The 21,115-nt window shown below is 48.2% G+C and overlaps 1 protein-coding gene across 2 annotated transcripts; it reads right to left on the bottom strand.

Annotated features, from left to right (window-relative positions):
• Positions 1-66: 66 nt before the first annotated feature.
• On the bottom strand, positions 67-20,708 carry LOC123188520 (asparagine--tRNA ligase, chloroplastic/mitochondrial). Of its 2 annotated transcripts, XM_044600685.1 has the most exons (15): positions 20,360-20,708; positions 16,658-16,726; positions 16,045-16,149; positions 13,124-13,231; positions 12,469-12,606; positions 2,892-2,966; positions 2,255-2,332; positions 2,086-2,154; positions 1,917-1,991; positions 1,707-1,790; positions 1,516-1,602; positions 955-1,050; positions 799-873; positions 535-661; positions 67-359 (listed from the first exon to the last, which is right to left on the bottom strand). In XM_044600685.1, the coding sequence occupies exons 1-15, from the start codon at positions 20,666-20,668 to the stop codon at positions 244-246; spliced, it is 1,611 nt and encodes a 536-aa protein (XP_044456620.1). In that variant the 5' UTR covers positions 20,669-20,708; the 3' UTR covers positions 67-243. The 2 variants fall into 2 exon arrangements, with proteins under 2 accessions (XP_044456620.1, XP_044456621.1); XM_044600686.1 differs by lacking the exon at positions 16,658-16,726.
• Positions 20,709-21,115: the final 407 nt, after the last annotated feature.

Raw genomic sequence — 21,115 nt, 5'->3', positions numbered from 1 at the left:
AACGAGTCTGGTATCAGTCCCCAAGGCAAAATTGTCTGTTTACTGAATGGGAACGTACACAAAGAATTCATCGACTAAAATCCCAGCATTCAACGAATTTGCAAAGGGAATTTGCTGATACAGTACACTCCTGCAGATTATAAATCAGTCAGGTAAACTCTTTACAATGAACAAATCAACGTAAGGTTTTCTCCAGTCCGAGGCAAGAATGCTTTTAGAGATTATACACGCACTCTTCAAGTGCTAAAACTCTGCAGAACCAGGAACCCTGGGAAATGGAATGGCATCTCTGATGTTGTCTATTCCGGTTGCAAACTGTACAAGCCGTTCAAATCCAAGGCCAAAACCAGCATGAGGAACTGTAACAGGAAAGGTTCAAGTTCGTTAGCTCCCATCACAAGAACAAAAAGCAGGCTACACTAAGGATATAGCTACCTACGAAATTTGGAATCATCTGCTACAAACAAACAAACAAAAAGCAAGATAATTGCACTGTCAGATGTTATCAACTTCTGCATGGTTGCGATACTTAACCTGATCCATATCGTCGCAGATCCAAATACCACCAGTAGCTATCTTTGTTAAGATTTGATTCATCCAGCCGACCTTCAAGGTAATCAAGTCGTTCTTCTCTTTGGCTTCCTCCAATAAGTTCACCTACCTGAAATTGAACACAACATAAAATATGATGACAAAGTTATTCCTTCAAATTCATAAAAGCTTCTCTTGAACTTGATTCGTTCATATACTAACAAGTTTACTAGGATGCGATGTTTCAGGTTTTGCTTATGGGCTTACCCCAGGAACCAATAGATCCATTGCCGCAACTGTTTTCCCGTCATCATTTTGTCGCATATAGAAAGCTTTGATTTCCTAAAGACGATGCCAGTTAATTTAAGATATTATTAAATTCTTGCTGAACCAGTTAAATACTGCAAAGTGTGCATTACAAACCTTTGGATAATCTCTAATTATTACAGGACTGCCACCAAATGCGACTTCTGTGATATATCTTTCATGCTCACTTTGCAGATCCAACCCCCACTTTACCTGTGGAAGGTATTTCAGAAGAATCAGAAAGATCCTTTTCAGTTATATGTAATAATAATCACTAGCATTTCTGCTTTTCACCCTTGCTTGCTCAAGAAAAGGGCATTAAAATATAAATAAAGATACAACAAGACATTGCAGTATGTGGAGCTTAAGTCTGTACAAGCAGAAAGACAGATAATTTTGCACATACTAATACGAATGGAACACATCATCCTCAATAACAAGCAAACAAAATTTATCCATTCAACATTAACATGGCGATTTCATCCAACACTGAAGCCAGAAAGACAGCGTACCCCAACTACAATCCCATGAGTTGGCAATAAACAAGCTAAGTATGCAACCAATTTTTAATTATACAAAAGCATTTGCTTGAACTTCCATAGACTATCAATGAATCTAAGTTCTAAAATTGTACTGTAGGTAACAATGAGAACATTATTGATGTAAGTCATGAATTACCGGGAACTCGAATTTCTTGTTGGACCCAATAAGTAGCTTGATAGCATCAGAATATGACATCTGAACAAAGTTTTTCTCAGCTACATTCTGGGAGCAAGAAACATATCAATATTTCAGCAGTTGTAAGCAAAGACATACACACCACTTCCATATATGTAACGACAGAAGGAAGCTATAAATAAGATGTATACATTTAGTCTATCTATGATCCCTTTCTCAACCCACGTATCAAAAAAAACCATATCTTCTTTGCAGTTCTCAAGAATATACTTTACCTGCATCAAACAGAACAGTAATTAGGTAAATGATGTAAGTGTAGACATCTGCTTGAAAATAAACATGGAGCATCCATATCTGAAGCACAAAGTATCAAGCAACATGCTATAGACAAGGGCACCTACTACATACTGGAGATATGCACTTGCACACGCCATGTCATCATTTAGATCAGCAAAGGCAAGTTCAGGCTCAATCATCTTCCCCAGAACACATGACACAAAAAAAGCTGTAAATTCAATGTTCACAAATGTAAGATTCTCAAAATACAAATGTAGAAGAATGTTTAAATACCCAAAATTCAGCCAAATGCCTTGAAGTGTTTGAATTTTCAGCCCTAAATGTGGGACCAAATGTGTAAATCTGTAGAAAGGGGTGACCACAAGGAAATGAGAAGATTGGTTACAGCTGGCAAGAACTACAGTGTTAGCTGTTTCAAACAAATCAGGCAGACAGAAGTTACATCAGATAGAGCTGAAGCATATGTTTCGCCATTCAGTTGTCCAGACACCGTCAGAAATGCTGGTTTGCAGAAGAAATCCTAGCATATGTGGATGCAAATAACCATTGTTAAAGGAAAAGACAAAACATTGAAAGCATTAAGATTACATGAACAGCAGTTAAATCAAACAGCATGTGCAATAGCATACATCACCAGAATGATACAGATAAAAAATTGCTTATAGGCGTGTACCCCGCCAGACAACGAGCCTTCGCTTCTGGACTGGTGGCAATCGGCGCGACACTCCACCCCAACGCCCATGCGCAAGGGCCTAGGTACCGTGACCCTCCTCGTCCCCTGGATGATATGGAAGCACCGCAACGACTGCATCTTCAACGGAGCGTGCCCATCCGTGAACACCCTCCTAGCGAAGATCAAGGAAGAGGCCGCCTTTTGGGCAAACGCGGGCGCGCTAGGGCTCAAAGCCATTACCCCCCAGACTTGGGACGTCCATTAATTCAGTTTTTGTAACAGCCTCCTAGGAGGAATGTAACTACAACTCTCTCTTTACAATGAAATGAAACGCACGCTCTCATGCGTTTTCTCGAAAAAAAAATTGCTTATAGGGAGTAAAGGGTGCTTGACATTTGACCACTACCTGTGACCAATCGACCCTTCCATCCTTCGAAGGAATGCTGTTGACTAGGCAGCCTCCTTCAGCACTATTTGAAAGCTGCAATGCAGAAGGAAATAAAATCAAACAATTTAAACACGATTATATGAGGAAAAACAAGTAGTAAAATGCCAAAGTATAGAGCGTCTCATCATTCAATGGAAAACCATCTTTTCAGATATGGATAACAAAATATGTGTAGACCGACAATAGTGCAATAACCTGACATCATCATAACTGAGAACTTGGATTTCGTTCGAAAATGAACAAATGACAAATACCCACCGATCTAGTAGTGCACTCTGTCACGACCTGGCTGATTGCCGCGCAGGTTGTAGGAGGACGAGGGCGAGGCCCTCGCCGGCCTATGGTTGGAGAAGGGGGTTGAGGAGGGGCGCCGTGGCGCAGGAGCAAGGAGGTGAGGTTGTAGGTTATTTTCTGCTTGCGTTTATTGATCCAAGGGCTGGCTATATATAGCCTAATTACAAGACCAGATTATAGACTCCTATTGCAATTGGGTGTTGGTAGGGTAACCTTCTACGGGACTAAACCTTTCCAACTAATACCAAGACTCCTAATCTAAAAAAAACTATAATTAAACTAGGACATATTTTTAGGCAGGTGCAGGGCCAGCCCGTGCAGGTCCCTTGCGCCTATAGGGCTGGCCCCACATGACATCTCCCCCTCCATTCTGAAACAGCTCGTCCTCGAGCTGGAAGCTTGGATAACGTTCGCGGAAGGTTGTAACATCCTCCCATGAAGCAGCAGACGCCGGCTGGCCCTCCCAGTGAATGAGCACCTGCTGGACACCGCGAGCAATACGAGCACGCAATGCTTGGACAGGGGTTGGATGTACTCGACCCTGAAACAGAGGTGGAAGCATCGGTGGAACTTCCGGCGGTGGACCATGGTACTTCTTCAGGACCCGACATGGAAGACATTGTGAATGCGGGCGCGTGGGGGCAGCTCCAAACGGTAAGCAACCATATCGATTTTAGCGAGGAGTTTGAAAGGCCCATAATATTTGGGAGCCAATATCCCTTTGGCGCCTACTCCAAGGAATGCCGTCGGCCGGTGCGGTGCAGAAGACGGAGCCAAACCCACTCTCCAACATCAAAAGAAAGGGCCCGATGCTTATCATCATAGTAATGCTTGTACTGTTGTGCTGCCTGAAGGAGACGCTCACGGATGTCGAGTAAGAACTGATCGCGGTCGACGATCTGCCGTCCCACCGCCTGATTGCGAATCTCGCCTGGCGTATAGTCCCGCAATGATGGGGGATCCCGTCCATAAACCACCTGGAAAGGAGTGTCCTTCAACGCCGAGTGGTATGAAGTGTTGTAGCAGTACTCCGCCCAAGGCAACCATTGGAGCCACTGCCGGGGGCGATCCCAACTTATGCAACAAAGGTACATGGTGATGACGCGATTGACGGCCTTAGATTGTCCATCAGACTACAGATGGAAGGCCGAACTCATGTGCAAGCGCGTCCCCGCGGCGGCAAACAGAGCCTTCCAAAAGCCCAAAGTGAAAACCACATCCCTGTCCGAAACGATGGATGTGGGAAACCCGTGGAGTCGGACAATATTGGAGAAGAAGGCCTTAGCAACGGACTCCGCAGTGTACGGATGCGCCAAGGGGATGAAATGCGCATACATGGAGAAACGGTCCACGACGGTCAGTATCACACTTTTGCCGCCCACCTTCGGAAGTGCCTCAATGAAATCCATGGAGATGTCTTCCCAAACACGAGATGGCACTGTCAAGGGCTGCAATAAAGCCGGCTGGATGAAGCTGCTCCGTCTTGTTGCGTTGACAAACCTGACAAGCACGAATATACTGCTGAAGTTCTGCCCTTTTGTGATGCCCGGATAATTAAGCTACAGCAACCCCCTGCTAATGATGCCACGTCACTTCAATTACTGTTGCTAATCACGTGTTAGTTCGAAACTGATTCAAATTCAAATTCAAAATCAAGCAAACAATAAAAGTTTTCAAGTTTAATAACTAAAATGTTCGGGTTGTGCCAGATAAATCATAAGTAGTAATGGTGGAGAAACCCCATTTTTATAAAATGTTTAAATACTCTAAAAATAAATAAACTGCAGCATAAGCAATTATTTAAATAACTTTGGTAGTTAATAAAATGTTAAACTATTTTATTTGGGGTTAAACTTTTTGTGGCAGTGGTGTATTTAATAAAACTAATTTAGGTACTAACAATATATTTACAGAACTATTAAAAACTAAAAAAAGAGAAACAAAATAAAAATAAAAGGTTAACAGAACCCCTCCCACACACACACACACACAGGGTCGTGGCCCAACTGGCTACTCCAGCCGGCCCACCCGCTACCCACTGGCCTAAACCCCCACACCCAAACCCTAACTACCCCCACAACCCACCCCACATCCTTCCCCGATCCCTCCACTGTCCTTGGCGCCCCCTCTCCCCGATCTGGACGCGTCGCCCCAGGCCCCGCGTCATCGCCGACGCCCGGCGCCGCCTCGCCGAGCCTGATGCCGCCCGGTGCTGCCCCGCCGCTCCACCGTGCTCCTCCGTCCCGTCGCCCCTACCCCGCCAGCCTCCTCGAGCCACGCCGCTCGCACCTCTACATCGGGGGTGAGGAACACCTCCCCGCCTTCCCCTCTCTGTCGCGCACGCGCTCCCGCGCCCGCTCGCGGCCACCACCGTCCCGCACGCACTCCGGCCGCGCGCACCGCGTCCAGGCCTTGCCCAGCCCCGTCTTCGCCGTCCGCCCCGCGCCGTGATTGCGGCCACGCCACACGGGCTCGCCCGTCCGCCAACACCACCGCCCTCTGGTGCAGTTGCCGCTACCGCTCGCCGTGCGAGTCGAGCGGCGAGCCGAGCCCGTCACGCCCTCCACCCCTGTCCGCGGCGCCCGTCTAGCTCCCACTTCAGCCACTGCCTCGCTGCGCCGCTCGAGGACCCTGCTCCCTGACTAGCTCGTCATGGCCAACGGCCCTACCGTCCCGCTCACCACTGGCGCCCGTGCGCCGCCCGACCACCCCTCGCGAGCGTGCGTTGGCTCCTGGCCGCCAGCGCCCGCGCCCGCGTGCCCCTGGGCATGCGCCCGATCGGGTCGCGCCCGTAACCCGTCGCCCTCGCCCGATATGGCCCTCTGGGCCTATGACATATGGGCCCCACGCCCCTTTTATTAAAAGGAAAAAGAAAAACAAAAAATAGTTAAAATAAAATTTAATTAACTAAATTAATTGTGATTAATTAATCTAATTAACCCTGTTAACTAACCTTAATTGTCTGATTAGATAAACAGTCAATGACCAGTGGGACCCACGTGTCAGTTTGACCAGTCAACGGTCAGAGTTGACCACTGACATCATGATGACATCATATATGCTGTTAATTCTAGAAAATGATTAAATCCTTTTTTAAATTCGGATGAAAAAACTTTGTACTGAAAGTTGCTCAGAACAACGAGACGAATCCGGATACGTAGCCCGTTCGTCCGCCACACATCCCTAGCATAGCGAACACGCAACTTTCCCCCTTCGGTTCATCTGTCCGAAAACGCGAAACACCGGGGATACTTTCCCGGATGCTTCCCCCCTTCGCTGGTATCTCCTCCTACTGCGTTAGGGCACACCTGGCACCGTTACTTGTCTTGTCATGCATCGATATGCATCTGTTTGCATTGTATTCATTGTTTCTTCCCCCTCTTCTCCCCGATAGACTACAAGACTGACGCCGCTGCTGGTGCCCCGATCGACTACGTTGTTGACGACCCCTCCTTGCCAGAGCAACCAGGCAAGCGCCCCCCCCCCTGATCAACCCGATATCGCCTATTCCTTCTCTCTACTGCTTGCATTAGAGTAGTGTAGCATGTTACTGCTTTCCGTTAATCCTATTCTGATGCATAGCCTGTCTTTGCTACTACTGTTGTTACCTTTACCTGCAATCCTAAATGCTTAGTATAGGATGCTAGTTTTCCATCAGTGGCCCTACATTCTTGTCCGTCTGCCATGCTATACTACCGGGCCGTGATCACTCGGGAGGTGATCACGGGTATATACTTATATACATAATATATGATATATGTGGTGACTAAAGTCGGGTCGGCTCGTAGAGTACCCGCAAGTGATTCCAATGTGGGGGCTGAAGGGACAGGTGGTTCCATCCCGGTAGTGATGGGCCTGGGTTCCCGACGGCCCCCGATTGTTTCTTTGTGGCGGAGCGACAGGGCGGGTTGAGACCACCTGGGTGAGGTGGGCCTGGCCCTGGTCGGCGTTCGCGGTTACTTCAAAATAACACGCTTAACGAGATCTTGGTATTTGATCTGAGTCTGGCCACTGGCCTATACGCACTAACCAACTACGCGGGAACAGTTATGGACACTCGACGTCGTGGTATCAGCCGAAGTCTTCTTGACGTCAGCAACTAAGCGGCGCGCGCCGGATTGGACCGTAAGCCTGCGCTTGTATTAAGGGGGCTAGGTCTGCTTCCGGCCGCGTACGCAACGTGCAGGTGTGCAATGGGCGATGGGCCCAGACCCCTGCGCGCATAGGATTTAGACCGGCGTGCTGACTTCTCTGTTGTGCGTAGGTGGGGCTGCGACGTGTTGATCTTCCGAGGTCGGGCATGACCCAGGAAAGTGTGTCAGGCCAAAGGGATCAAGCGTGTTGGGCAATGTGGTGCACCCCTGCAGGGAAGTTTATCTATTCGAATAGTCGTGCCCCTCGGTAAAAGGACGACCTGGAGTTGTACCTCGACCTTATGACAACTAGAACCGGATACTTAATAAAACACACCCTTTCAAGTGCCAGATACAACCCGGTGATCGTTCTCTCACAGGGCGACGAGGAGAGGATCGGCGGGTAGGATTATGCTATACGATGATACTTGGTTAACTTACCATCTACTCTCATCTACTGCTTCAAGATGGAGGCTACTAGAAGCGTAGTCTTCGATAGGACTAGCTATCCCCCTCTTATTCTGGCATTCTGCAGTTCAGTCCACAGATACTACCCATTTCATTGATACCAATGCATATGTAGTGTAGATCCTTGCTTACGAGTACTTTGGACGAGTAATCACAGTTGCTTTGCTATTTCTTTTCCCCCCTTTCCCGGTTATTGCGATCATATGATGGAGTCCAGGAGCCAGAGGATCCCGAGGATGATTCTACATGGAGTTGGACTACGAGGAGTAGTTAGGAGGTCCCAGGCAGGAGGCCTTGCCTTTTCGATCGTTGCTACTTTTGTGCTAGCCTTCTTAAGGCAAACTTGTTTAACTCATGTTTGTACTTAGATAATGTTGCTTCCGCTGACTTGTTTGTATTCGAGCTTATGTATTCGAGCCCTAGAGGCCCCTCGCTTGTAATATAAAGCTTGTATTATTTTAAATTGTGTCTAGAGTTGTGTTGTGATATCTTCCCGTGAGTCCTTGATCTTGATCGTACACATTTGCGTGTATGATTAGTGTACGGTCAAATCGGGGGCGACACACCTTGCTTGCGGCAGATGGAAATCTCGGCAAAGACGATGAAGTGACTTCTGGATACCTTCATGGCCCGCATCATGGGCTGCAGCCAGGACCTCCCTGAGCAGCGGCGACGCGGGTGGCACATAAGCCCGTTGTTGGAAGGTAACAACACCATCAACGAGAGCCCAAGGCTGTCCTAACTCACCAGATTCTAGTTGTTCCCGAAAAGTGACAAGCGTCGGGTCCGTGTGTGCTGCCTGACGGAGAGCTTCAAACAGATCAAAAGAAGGTCCGGAGATGGCGAGTGCCTGGCCGGCAGGAGCATCACGGCGAGAAAGAGCATTGGCGACAATGTTTTGGCAACCCAGTTTATATTCCACCGTGAAGTCGAACCCCAACAGCTTGCCCACCCAATGATGCTGTGGAATGGTAGCGAGGCGTTGGTCCAGCAAAAACTTCAGGCTGTAGTGGTCAGTTTTGACGACAAATGCACATCCCCAAAGATAGGACCGCCAGTGGCGCACGGCGTGCACCAGACCAATGAGCTCCCGCTCATAAGCGGCAAGAGAAGCATGACGCAGAGCAATGGTTTTGCTGAAATAGGCAATGGGGCCGCCACCTTGATGCAGGACTGCCCCGAAACCAGATCCAGATGCATCACACTCCACAATGAATGAAACTGCAAAATCCGGCAGCTGAAGCACAGGGGCGGTGGTAAGAGCTTTCTTGAGGGCTTCAAAGGCGATAGTCGCTGCAGGCGTCCAAAAAAATCCATCTTTCTTGAGGAGCGCCGTGAGGGGAGCTGCAATGGTGCCAAAATCCCAGATGAACTTGCGGTAGTATCCTGCCAGTCCTAAGAAACCACGCACAGCGCGGACGGTGCGTGGAACCGGCCAGTCTACCACGGCTAGAACCTTGTCACTGTCCATGGCAACTCCTGCAACGGAGATGACGTGTCCCAGATAAGCCATGGTTTCCTCCCCAAGGGAACACTTGGAGCGCTTGAGAAACAGTTGATGTGTGCGCATAGCCTCCAAAACGAGCTTGACATGACGTAGGTGATCCGACCAGGACGAGTTGTAGATCAAGATATCATCGAAGAACACAAGCACAAACCGACGAAGGTAGGGACGGAGGACGTCGTTCATGAGTGCTTGGAACGTCGCTGGGGCATTTGTCAAACCAAAGACCATCACCACAAACTCAAAGAGGCCCTCATGTGTGCGGAATGCCGTCTTGTGGATATCCTCAAGGGCCATCCGAACCTGGTGGTAACCCGACCGGAGATCCAATTTGGTGAAAAAGCGGGCGCCCTTGAGTTCATCCAGAAGTTCATCGACAACGGGAATTGGAAACTTGTCCTTGATGGTGACAAGGTTGAGACCATGGTAGTCGATACATAAACGCCAAGTCCCGTCGGCCTTTCTGGCGAGTAGAACGGGGGATGAAAATGCAGAAAAACTAGGACGGATCAGACCGCGAGCCAACATCTCTGAACATTGGCGCTCCAGTTCATCTTTTTGAATCGTTGGGTAGCGGTAGGGACGGACAGCAACCGGCGGTGTCCCGGTAATAAGATGAATATGATGGTCATGTGCACGCTGCGGCGGCAGGCCCTGTGGGTCTGCGAAAACATCGGTGAAAGTGGCCAGCAGGCTGTCCAGAAGGTCCTTGCCTTCCCACGCATGTAGGTGGGCATGCCATCCAAGGGAGCCGAGGCCCGACCACTCCACACGGTGATCCGAGTGCCAAAACGACATCCACACGCGTAGTGAATCCCAGAGAATTGGCCCAAGAGTTTTGAGGAATCGTGTACCCAGGACGATGTCAAACCCGCCCAATGGAATGGCATGCAGATCAACAACGAAACGCTCCTTGTCTCGCAGCCTGCTGAAGGAGTCCCCGACAGGTCACCTTATCGCCAATGGGGTTGGCGCGGGTCGGCGGTCCGAAGTGGTTGGCGATCAGTTTTTGAAACTCGGTCCAGGACGGCTGATGGCCCAACTTAGTCTCGAGGTGGCCATACCATAATGCGGCAACATCGGTGAGATGGTATGTGGCGAGCCACGTCTTATCCGACTCCGGCGTTCGCTGCCCGAGGAAGAAGAGATTGCAGCGTGTCAGCCATGGCCGCGAACCGCTGGCCCCGTCAAAGAGGGGAAAATCAATCTTGTAGAGGCACTGAGCCCGATCCGCCAGATCGGCCGAGGCCCCGGTGTGGGACGGCGCATCTAGGGGCCGCAGGAGCCCGATACCACCCAATTGAGGCGTGCCCTTGTCTTCCAGCCGAAGGAGGGCCAGGTTCTGCGCACGCTGCTGCTGTGAAGTGTCCGCCAGCTGGCCCTGGAGGGTTTTGAGCGTCTCGGCGATGGACTGGAGGGTGGCGCGGTCCTCGGTGCGCTCTGTCCGAGCGGTGTGGTTCTCCTCCGAGAGGCTGTTCAAAGTGGCGACCACGGCCTCATGATCCTCATGCTGTTTGGTCGCGAGGTCTGCTAGGGTTTGCGGCAGGGGCGCCGGCGGCGGTGGCGGAGACATGGCCGCTGGGATCGACGAGGAAGCTGATACCAAGTTGTCACGGCCTGGCTGATTGCTGCGCAGGTTGTAGTCGTGGGTTGTAGGAGGACGAGGGCGAGGGCGAGGCCCTCGCCGGCCTATGGTTGGAGAAGGGGGTTGAGGAGGGGCGCCGTGGCGCAGGAGCAAGGAGGTGAGGTTGTAGGTTATTTTCTGCTTGCGTTTATCCAAGGGCTGGTTATATATAGCCTAATTACAAGACCAGATTATAGACTCCTATTACAATTGGGTGTTGGCAGGGTAACCTTCTACGGGGCTAAACCTTTCCAACTAATACCAATACTCCTAATCTAAAAAAACTATAATTAAACTAGGACATATTTTTAGGCAGGTGCAGGGCCGGCCCGTGCAGGTCCCTTGCGCCTATAGGGCTGGCCCCACATGACACTCATTCAGTGATTATCTTGCACTTCTATTGTGAATGCTCTTGGGAAAGATCTACCAGTGTCAACCTCAGCGAGAGTTAGCACCAGAAGCAGTGGAACAAGCTTCCAAGTCATAGTAATAGCCCTAGTCAAAGTCAGAATCAGCAAAGTCCTCCATATTGGTTAGGGTGTTCCCTAGTGGTACTCAGTTAGCTGGTCCTAGTCTTATCCTAGTTGCATACGGAATAAGTCACAGCCTTTTTTTAGTCAAGCAATAAGACTTGTTCAGAAAACACCAAACGTTAGCACGGGGATAATCCCCTCTGGTGCAACAGACGTTATCATTTGGGCGCTAATTCCAGTTGCAAAGATCATCTACTTCCATCACTGCTAACACAATGTGAAGTTTTTCTAATCAGCTACAAAGGTACGAAAATAACGAAAACAACATGTATATTCTGTACATGAGGATAAGCCAACTGACAAACCTAAATAGTTTATTGCTTGCGCTTAATACTAAAAAAACTCATTCAGTTTGGCGGTAAATATTATTACAACTAGATAACCCCATGCACGTTGCTGCGGAATTTTTTAGCAATGACCTTATCAAAAATAAAATTATAATATATGAGAATAGTACTGCACCACATTCAACTTAGAAGTAAATGGAGGGTGGATGCATGTTATATTGTCTTGTGACATTCAGGTTCGATTATTTATTGTTGAAACATAAAAATAAAAAATAATGATGTGGAGGGTTTTCATGTGCTTGATGATGTCGAGGGCTTGCATGTGGTGGAAAGTGGAAAGTTGAATGGTTGCATGACGCTTGATGATGTGGAGGGCGTGCGTGTGGTGGAAATTGGAAAGTGAAACATTGATTGGTTGCATGCACTTGATGATGTGGATGACTTGCATGTGCATTTAAATGGGAGGTGGCATGTGTGGGGCATGTGTGATAAGGTGGATAGGCTGCATGTTTTAAGAAAAATAAGATAGTGGGGATCGGGGATGAACTTCTTAGGTATATTAGACACTAGATACTAGATATGAACACAACAAATCAGCACTCAGAAACACTTGGTGAGCAACATTCCACACAAGAAGTAAGTTTTAAAACACACCTAATCTATCTATAGAAGCTTATTGAAGAAATACTAACCAAAGTAGTGACATAGAACTGCTCCCCCGCTCCTTCACAATCTGAGGCAGTAATAATAGGGCTTGATACCCAAATAAATCCACTGTCTTGAAAAAATTTATGAGTTGCATATGCCAGAGCATTTCTTACTCTTGCCACCTAAATGAGCACCAGACGTCGGTAAGAAATCCACCTTAGAAATTTATATAGGGAAGAAGCATAGAAGCCCTAGCTAGCATCTTCTATCTGTAACTGCATCGTAAGAAAGACATGCTCCAAACCAGAATTCATTTTGTGTTAACACATAAAACTATCAATAAAAACAAGAGAATCACACACATTGCCTTGTCGTATCTGTTGCAGTCCTACAAATGGTTTGCATTGCTAAATTTGTTAAACTGCTCAGCAGGACTACATATAGTCGCCTATTCTGAATTCTTTGCATAACTAACCATGCTATAACTTGCATACTAGCTTATAAGCTGATTTAATAGAAACAGCAGGCAAGTCTGTGGTCAAGTAATGGAACAAAAGGGCATAAATAATATCTACGACTCATGGCTTGTGCATCTCTAAACTGAACACAAAAGTCAAAACATTATCAAATTTGGTAATTCCTCAAGAATAAGGAAAAGAACCAGAAAAATGGAAGAGCGAGCAATGAGTAAGACCATACTGCACCAAAAGTGTTTGTCCGAGGACGGAGATGTGCCACAGTCCTCAGAAATTCTCTTGATGCTCGTTTCTTCTGTATAGGAAAAGATGTGGGATCACTCTCCCCAATCTACAAGATGAAAAGGTAAAAATATATCAGAATACAAAAGAAAAATAGAAGTTTATCTGTGATTTTTGTCTACAACCTGACAAAACAACAAGGCAACTGCGGATGAACAATCAACATTATCAGTTCATCAGAGTTTCCTAAACATAGCGAAGAGGACAAAGTCTTTACAACTTAAAATTCATCAAAAAAATTACTCATCATAGGAGGCTTCACTTATGAAACAAACTGGGTAACCACCACTAAAGATGGGCAGACAGTGCGGCCTAGTAGATTGGGTAGTAGAACATTGGTTAGTGAGGACAAAGGAGGGAGATAATATACTAATAGCTAGTGACGAGGGGATGCCACACGGGCATGCCAGCAGGGACGCCAGCCAGGTACCGCGGCCATGCCTTCTATCAAGGTGCCAAGTCAGCCATTTGGGCCCAAGCATCAACCCGGGCCGCATCAACTTGGGAGACACCGAAGCAGGAAGTCACCGGCGCACGGCATAGTCTGGCGGGACCAAGTGGCGCGCGCCCACCGGCCATCCGACCCCCGCCATGTAACCCTAGCTCGGCCAGGTATATAAGGCAAGCTGGGGTCCTTCTCGGGTAATCCAACACATTCCAGATCATCCTAGAGCTAGGGTTCACAGCTACCACCATCCTCTTCTTGTCGATCGCCAAGGTTGAGAGCTTTTAACCCAGGAAAATGATCTCTCGGCGATCCTCCCGATTGTCCTTGAGTACTCGAGCAATACAACCATCAATGGAAAGGGCCCAAACCTGGGTAAATCATTTCCTATCTGTAGCAATAACTCGCCCAATTACTCCCCTATCTGTGGCAAGAGCTTTCATTGACAACATCTTTAAATTACATGGGCTTCCTTGTGTGATTGTGACAGACAGAGACAGGATTTTTACTAGTGCTCTGTGGCAGAAAATGTTTAAAGCAATGGATGTCAAACTCCACTTCAATACATCATACCATCCACAAACTGATGGCCAAACAGAAAGAGTAAACCAACGCTTGGAAAATTACTTAAGGTGTATGGCCTTTGCACAACCAACTAAGTGGAACAATTGGCTATCTCTTGCTGAGTGGTGGTACAACACAAGCTACCACACATCCCTCAAAATGACACCATTCCGAGCTGTGTATGGTAGACCTCCAAACATGATTGCTGAAGCAGCCTTATATCCTCCTGAGCAAACACCAAATTTTACTCTCACTCGGGAAGAAATTGCCAACAAGCAAAATCTTCTGAAAGCTAACGAAAGAATGAAATACTTCGCAGACAAGAAAAGAGTGGAACGAGTGCTGCCAGTGAGAGACATGGTCTATAAAACTCCAACCTTACAGTCACACATCTCCCAGTATTCACAAACACTTGAAGTTACACTCCCAAGTACTATGGGCCATTTAGAGTACTGACAAAAGTGGGTGTTGTCTCCTATAGGTTACTCCTTCCAGATAATTGCAAATTACATGACACCTTCCATGTGAACCAATTAAAGAAGCACCTTGGTGCGGCAGTCGTACCAAACCCATAACTGCCCCTGCTCAACCCAGATGGCACAATTCTCATTGAGCCTGAAGCTTTGCTGGAGAGAAAGAGCATACCAAGGGTGCAGGGAGAAATCAGCATACCAGTGCTGCAATGGTTGATTAAGTGGAAGAACTTGCCTCAAGAACAAGCTACATGGGAAGACTCAACTTTCATTCATAAGGCCTTTCCAGGATTTCAGCCTAGTGGACAAGTCTGAGCTCGAGAAGGCGGAATTGCCAGGCCCCTGTGGTCTTGACTGAAAATTCGACAGTTTTACTGTTTCTAACTGAACATTCTGGACACCTGCTGGAGCACGCCATCTTCGACTCACCTATGCCGTCCAATTAGCATCCAATGACAGCGTACCAGTTCGACGAGTTACTACGCTCCTTCACCCTTCATCAAGCATCCAACGGCTCACAAGGCTTCACCCGTCCCTGTTTAAAATCCGTCAAGGAGCACTGTAGCTCCACTTTTACTTTTCAGTGCATTTCTCTTCTTTTACCGCTTGTTAGGCTATTTAAGCCGCGGATCTGGGCAGGTAGAGCTCACCTTCCTGTATCCAGGTATAAACCCTAGCCGCCATGTTCTGGCTGACATGAAGCGTTTATTTAAAGTTGACGGAAATCTTTCATGATCATCCTCTGTTTAGGCTATTTCTTGTTAAATCCCACGAGTAGTTCAGCGACAGACTAGTAGAGTCTGCCGGATGTCCCTCATACAACTAGAAACCTAAGTAACAATCAAAGGATACAGTTTTGATCTCTAATTCTAATCCTCTCTATTTCCTATCTAAATAACTCTCCTCCCAATTTTAAATAATACATATTTATTACTAGAATATTACCTAATCCTATATTTGTGCACGTAACAACTTGGCTGTAACAATCCTTATTAGCGACATTACCATTCGAAAGAGACATCGTAACTTACTAGTCCCCCTCGTATTCTGGGTCATATTTTGACCATAACTTTAACTAATAAAATATAAGTTATGCGTAGCAAAAATAATATCAATGGAAACTACATTCAAATACGAATCCAACAATATTTTTTTTATGACATGCATTAATGTTTTGCTAATCAAATATGTGATCAAACTTTGGCCCCAAATACGATGGGGATTAATAAACCAGAACAGAGGTAGTACTTAGCAACTATTTCCCATGCAAAATAGGAAGTATTGACGTTCAAGCAGAAATGCAGAACTTAGGCCGAAATTTTGGAGGCATGCACTGCAAAAAGGAAAAGTAAAGAAAAATAAGCAGAATGAAACACTTACCACAATGATCTTTGAAACCTTTAGCTCCACTTTCTGCTTACCGCCTTGGCTGCTTGCTACAACTCCATCCACTAACACTGAGGCCCCTGTATTGATAGAGTCTATCTGACATCCATCAACGAAAAGATTAACCAGTGAAATGTATTACAATCATTTAAGCATTAACAGCAACTACTTCTATGTATAATAAGAAGCATAGACAAAATTGACAGATCACAACATCCAAAATTATGGGTAGTTCTTCACTACTTTATCCCATTCAAATAAAGTTTACTATGCACAACAAGCCCAGAGTTGACGTGCATGCTGGAGGCATGTCAGTAACTCTTTATTCTTTAAGTTACTGTGCCCTTGTCCAAGTGGATATTAAAATATATAACAGAAGTATTGCCAATCTGATTAAGATTTGTTGGTGGCATAGAGCAAATATCAGAGTAAGCCCAGCTGTTTTCACAATGTAACCATTGCATTGATCAACATATTTTTCCTGGCAATAAGAATAATGGAAGATGCATAGCGTAAACAGCATTTACACTATGCACCTCCAAACAGTTACAGTTTAGTAATAGAACACGTTCTATCTTCTAGATCGAGCAAGTAGACAAGTGTGTACCTGGTCATAGCCTTCTGTTTCAGGAGTTAACACACATTGCATATTGGACAAGCAAGATCCATCATTAACCTAAGTAATATAGTTTCAGGATTTATTAGACCCTTGAAGAAAAATAGTAATACTCCATCGTTGACAAAAATAAGTTGCATTAATTTTTCAGTCACTAATGCAACACATTGGCCAAGTTTATAATCATGCTAGCAAATGAATAAAAATAAATATTCTCAAAGTACTTTGCAAGTCCAGCTACATTATTTTACATAGTTGAACTATATAGTTCTAAATATATTAGTAGTCAATGTTTACCGAAAAAGGCTTTCGCCCCGCTTTATATATAAAGCAACGATCATCGACAACCCGATACAAACACACGCCACCCCAACACATGCACACACCCAAGGCCGGATACATAGGAGCTGAGCGCAGCAACACCACCCCCTAAGACTACAAGCTACCAAGGTCCTCCATTGTCACGCCACCGTGAGGAGACGAAGCCGCATATGACAAACCGTGAGCTCCAAGGCGGCGCCTTCAGGTAGGTCACGACACCATAGTGCCGCCGCCACCCGATCCAAGGATCAAGGTTTCCCCTAGAGCTACACGGTGGGCGACGAGAGCCGCGACGACGTCTTCAAGAAGGGGACGACAATTGCCACTGCCGGACTGCCTGAAGACAAAACAGGTTTTCACCCCTGCCATAGTTCGCCGCCACCGGCAGATGGGACAAACGCCGCACCACCGCCACTGAACGTCACACCCCGGCCACCACGCCGCCAACATGGCCATGGCCACCGGGCAGCACCTGAGCCACGGGCTCCGCCCACGAGCCCGTGCTGCCATCCCACCATCCCACCACCTACACCATGGTTCACCGACCCTGCTGCCAGCAAAGCGCCACCTTTGGGCAAGAACGAGGCCCAGCCGGCCGGAGCGGGCGAGGGGAAGGCCACCGGCGGCTGCCAGCCAAGCCGCATCCACCTCACCATTTCTCGAACCGGGCCCGGGCTGCCGTCACCACCCCTGGCGACAGCAAGACCCGTATAGGCACCCCTGCCATCTCCCCGAAGTGCCCCTGGCCCCGTGGCCAGCCAAAGACGAGCGCGTCGAGCCAACGTACAACACCCGCCGGACGCGCCGCTAACCGCAGATCCGAGCACCCCATGAAGCAGGAGGAGAGGGTCGAACCTCCGCCACTGCGCCGCCACCGCAACCAGCCAAAACGGGCCCGGTCGAGGCAGCCGACAACAGCCTACGCCGCCGCGAGGTCATATCTGGTCGGGCCGCTGCCGCCGTCCCCGACCCTGAGCTTGCACCCCCACCACATCCATCCGCCACTACTTCCACCCCCACCAGCCGCAGCCATGGCAGTAGCGGACGCCCGCAGCTCGCACCACCCTCGGCCCGCGCCGCCAGGGCCCGGCCCCAGATCTGGATCGGCCGCCGCCGGCCCAAGCGCGCCCGCCGCTGCGACCAGCCCTCCACGCACGCGACCGGCACCTGGAAACGCCGCCTAGTCCGCCCGTGCGCCGCAGCGCCCTTGTCCAACGTCGCACTGCCACCCTGGTTCGTCAGCTCGCGCCAAGCCCCCACGCCACGCGCGAAGGAGAGATAGAGCCCCGCCGCCACCAGCACCAACCGAAGTTTGCCCAGGGACGCGACCCAGCGGCGGCGAGGGGAGGAGAGGTAGGCAGGGGAGCTCTGCGCTGGCGGCTAGGGTTCCCGCTCGGTCGCTCGTGGGAGCGACGCGAGGGGAGGAGGGGAGTAGAGTCTCCTCTTTGTCTACTTCAGCTGATCTCTTCTCCACGTATTTGGTTTCAAAAGGTTAACCATGTGAATCCCACAAAGATTCACCTACGGTGCAAGAGGGGGCTCTTGCCAAAGAAATGTCCAGCCTCCATACTAATGTATTTATGTGATACGGTAAGAGGAACTTTGGATTCGTTATATCATGTATACAAAGACCGGTATAATCATTCTACTAGTTCATGAGGATGAGGGCCTCTCTCATGACTAACACAAGACTGTCAACAACAAAAAAATCAAAACTCCTAACTCACCTAAGAAACCCTATAAATGCCAGCCAAGCTAGTTATCAAATAGAGTGGGAAGAGAATTTGCGTGAGGACGAAGATATCTCTCGTCATAGCACAAGGCTAGCCTTACAAAGATTTTCCAAACTCCAAACTCTCCTAAGAAACCCAATAAGTTGCAGTCAGGCTAGTTATCAAATGTGTGGTGAAAAGACAATATGCATGAGAATGAGGGTCTCTTTCGTGACTAACACAAGGCTGGACAAGGAAAGATTTTCTAAACTCCTAACTCACCTAAGAAACCGTATAAGTAGCAGTCGGGACTCAAGCTAGCTATCCAATATGTGGTGGAAAGAGAATACACTGTTAGAGCAACTCTAGCAGATTCCCTAAATTCCCCCGATCTTTAAAATAATGGCTATTATAAAGAAGAGAGGGCAATTTTCCACTCTAGTAGATTCCCTATGCCTCACTCTATCCTTAATTTTTTTAAAGGCACTCTAAAACAGCCCGCCAGCCTTTATATTTAGAGACTGGGGAGGAGTTTTTAGAGTATACTTTATATCTTCCTGCGGTTGGCAGCAAGGAAATTTCACCTGAATTACCTCCTGCCTGTAGCCGCATATTCGACCGCTGCCGTTGGAGTGGGGAGAAGGGGCCTGGAGAGGTCGAAGAAGGGGATTATTTTTCCCCTCCCACCCACATGCGGGCTCAAATTTATAAAGTCTTGGTTTTACAGACTCTTTGCACAGAACCTCCAGAGTCTTTCAAAATTTATAAAGGGAGCAGCAAGAAGGTTTTAAAGACCCAAATTGTAGGGAATCTGCTAGAGTTACTCTTACTTTCTAGTGGCCATATAAGGGTCCCTAATCTTATTTGGAGAAACCATTGTCACCCAGTCTCTGAAAATATATATTTCTAAGCTCAGGGTCCATTTTTCCTGGAAATACAGGCATACCATGACAACAGGTGAAACCAAGCTATCCTCCAAAGTTAAGGACATATAAACTAGATAGACCTTTCCTCAACTATGGATGTTGGTGTTCGGCGTAGCATGGGTATGCCGGAAGGGTGTGAGCGTCGGGGTACATAACTTGTTTGGTTTTACCGGCTGTCGGTGGCGGCATCGTGGATGCTGTTCCCCTTCTTGAAGGCTCCGTCGCGGTGCTCCCACTTCTCTCGGACTCCAGGTGAAAACTTGATCTTCATGATCGGATGGTGGCGACACTCCGGTGCCGTCCCCTTCTTGGAGGCACCGTCTTGGAACCCATGTTTCGTTCGTGTCCGGCTCACCTCTCCACGGTGGCTAGCTCCTGGTGTTGGTCTCCGTCGACTCCAAGCGGTTCATCTTGTGTATCTGTAGTGTGTTTGGGGTCATTGGGGTGGTGTTGTGGTGCTCGGCACCTTTGTATCTTGCCTTGGGTGTGTGCGAGGAGTGTGGTGTTGGCGTGCGTTCGTATCGCTTGGTCCGGTTGTCTGATGGTCATTGCTTTATATATAAAGCGGGGCGAAAGCCTTTTTCGGTAATAGCATCAACATTTGCGCAGAAACAAATTTGCTAACTATACGCCTGGCGAGTTAAGGCAGTCCATGGCAATTGGAAACTATAGAAAAATGGACCATGGAAATTGGCAACAATAGGAGCAGCAAGAGTGTCGCCCAGCCAGAATACCTCGACGAATGTGACGGTCCTCTGGGCGCGGCAGGTGCGCACCCACCCGCGCACGGTAAGCTCCTTCCCGACCCAGGCGGCGCCTTGGTCCTCCCCGCCCTTCACTTCCGCCACCCTGATCCTCCGGCGGAACTCCCCCACGGCGTCCCCCGTCGGCGTCGCCGCGGCCGCGACGGGGGGCGCGGCGGCGCAGTAGCGGCGCCAGGCCGAGGAGAGAGCGAGTGGCGTAGGAAAGAGGGAATGCCTTGGTTTCCGGAGACGGCGTGGTGCCAGCCGGAGAAGGCGGCAGGCGACGGCGGCGGCCGCCATGGCGAAGGTAGCAGCTGGGGGGGGGGGGGGGGGGGGTTACGCTATCGCGCGGCCTATCTGCTGGTTTTTGAGCCGTCCGTTTTGTGATTCCATTCCACGGAACCCGCCTTCGTAACAATACTACGCTTTCCTTCCTGGTTTGCGCATTCCTCAGTGGTTCTCTCTGGCTGCCTTTGTCTGTTCTGTTCGGCAGTGCTAATCATAAACTAGCCAGACTAGTAAGATGCATATGTTAATAGTCTCTGTTACTACTTGTTAATAATCTTTGTTACTATCTTTACAGTGTGAAGTAATATATGTGTGGTAACATGCAATATTTCATTTATTAGACTATAGACTCATCTTACCTTATATGTGTGATGTTACTCATACCACTAGTAACTAGCTATGTTACCACTTTCGTTACTTTTCTTATTTATTGCTTGCCACATCATATATTTTATCTAG

The sequence above is a fragment of the Triticum aestivum genome, chromosome 2A (assembly GCF_018294505.1).
Source record: "Triticum aestivum cultivar Chinese Spring chromosome 2A, IWGSC CS RefSeq v2.1, whole genome shotgun sequence".
Taxonomy (NCBI): Eukaryota; Viridiplantae; Streptophyta; class Magnoliopsida; order Poales; family Poaceae; genus Triticum; species Triticum aestivum.
The sequence above is the reverse complement of the archived record's forward strand: the minus strand, read 5'-3'. Positions and strand labels throughout refer to the sequence as shown.

Bases quoted from the DNA above. Each gene is read 5' to 3' on its own strand.
- LOC123188520 (XM_044600685.1), bottom strand. From the start codon at position 20,668: ATGGCGGCCGCCGCCGTCGCCTGCCGCCTTCTCCGGCTGGCACCACGC. The intron at 874-954 runs GTTTGTAATGCA...CATCGTCTTTAG, and splicing joins TAATTAGAGATTATCCAAAG to GAAATCAAAGCTTTCTATAT. The intron at 360-534 runs GTTAAGTATCGC...TTCCTGTTACAG, and splicing joins TCTGCGACGATATGGATCAG to TTCCTCATGCTGGTTTTGGC.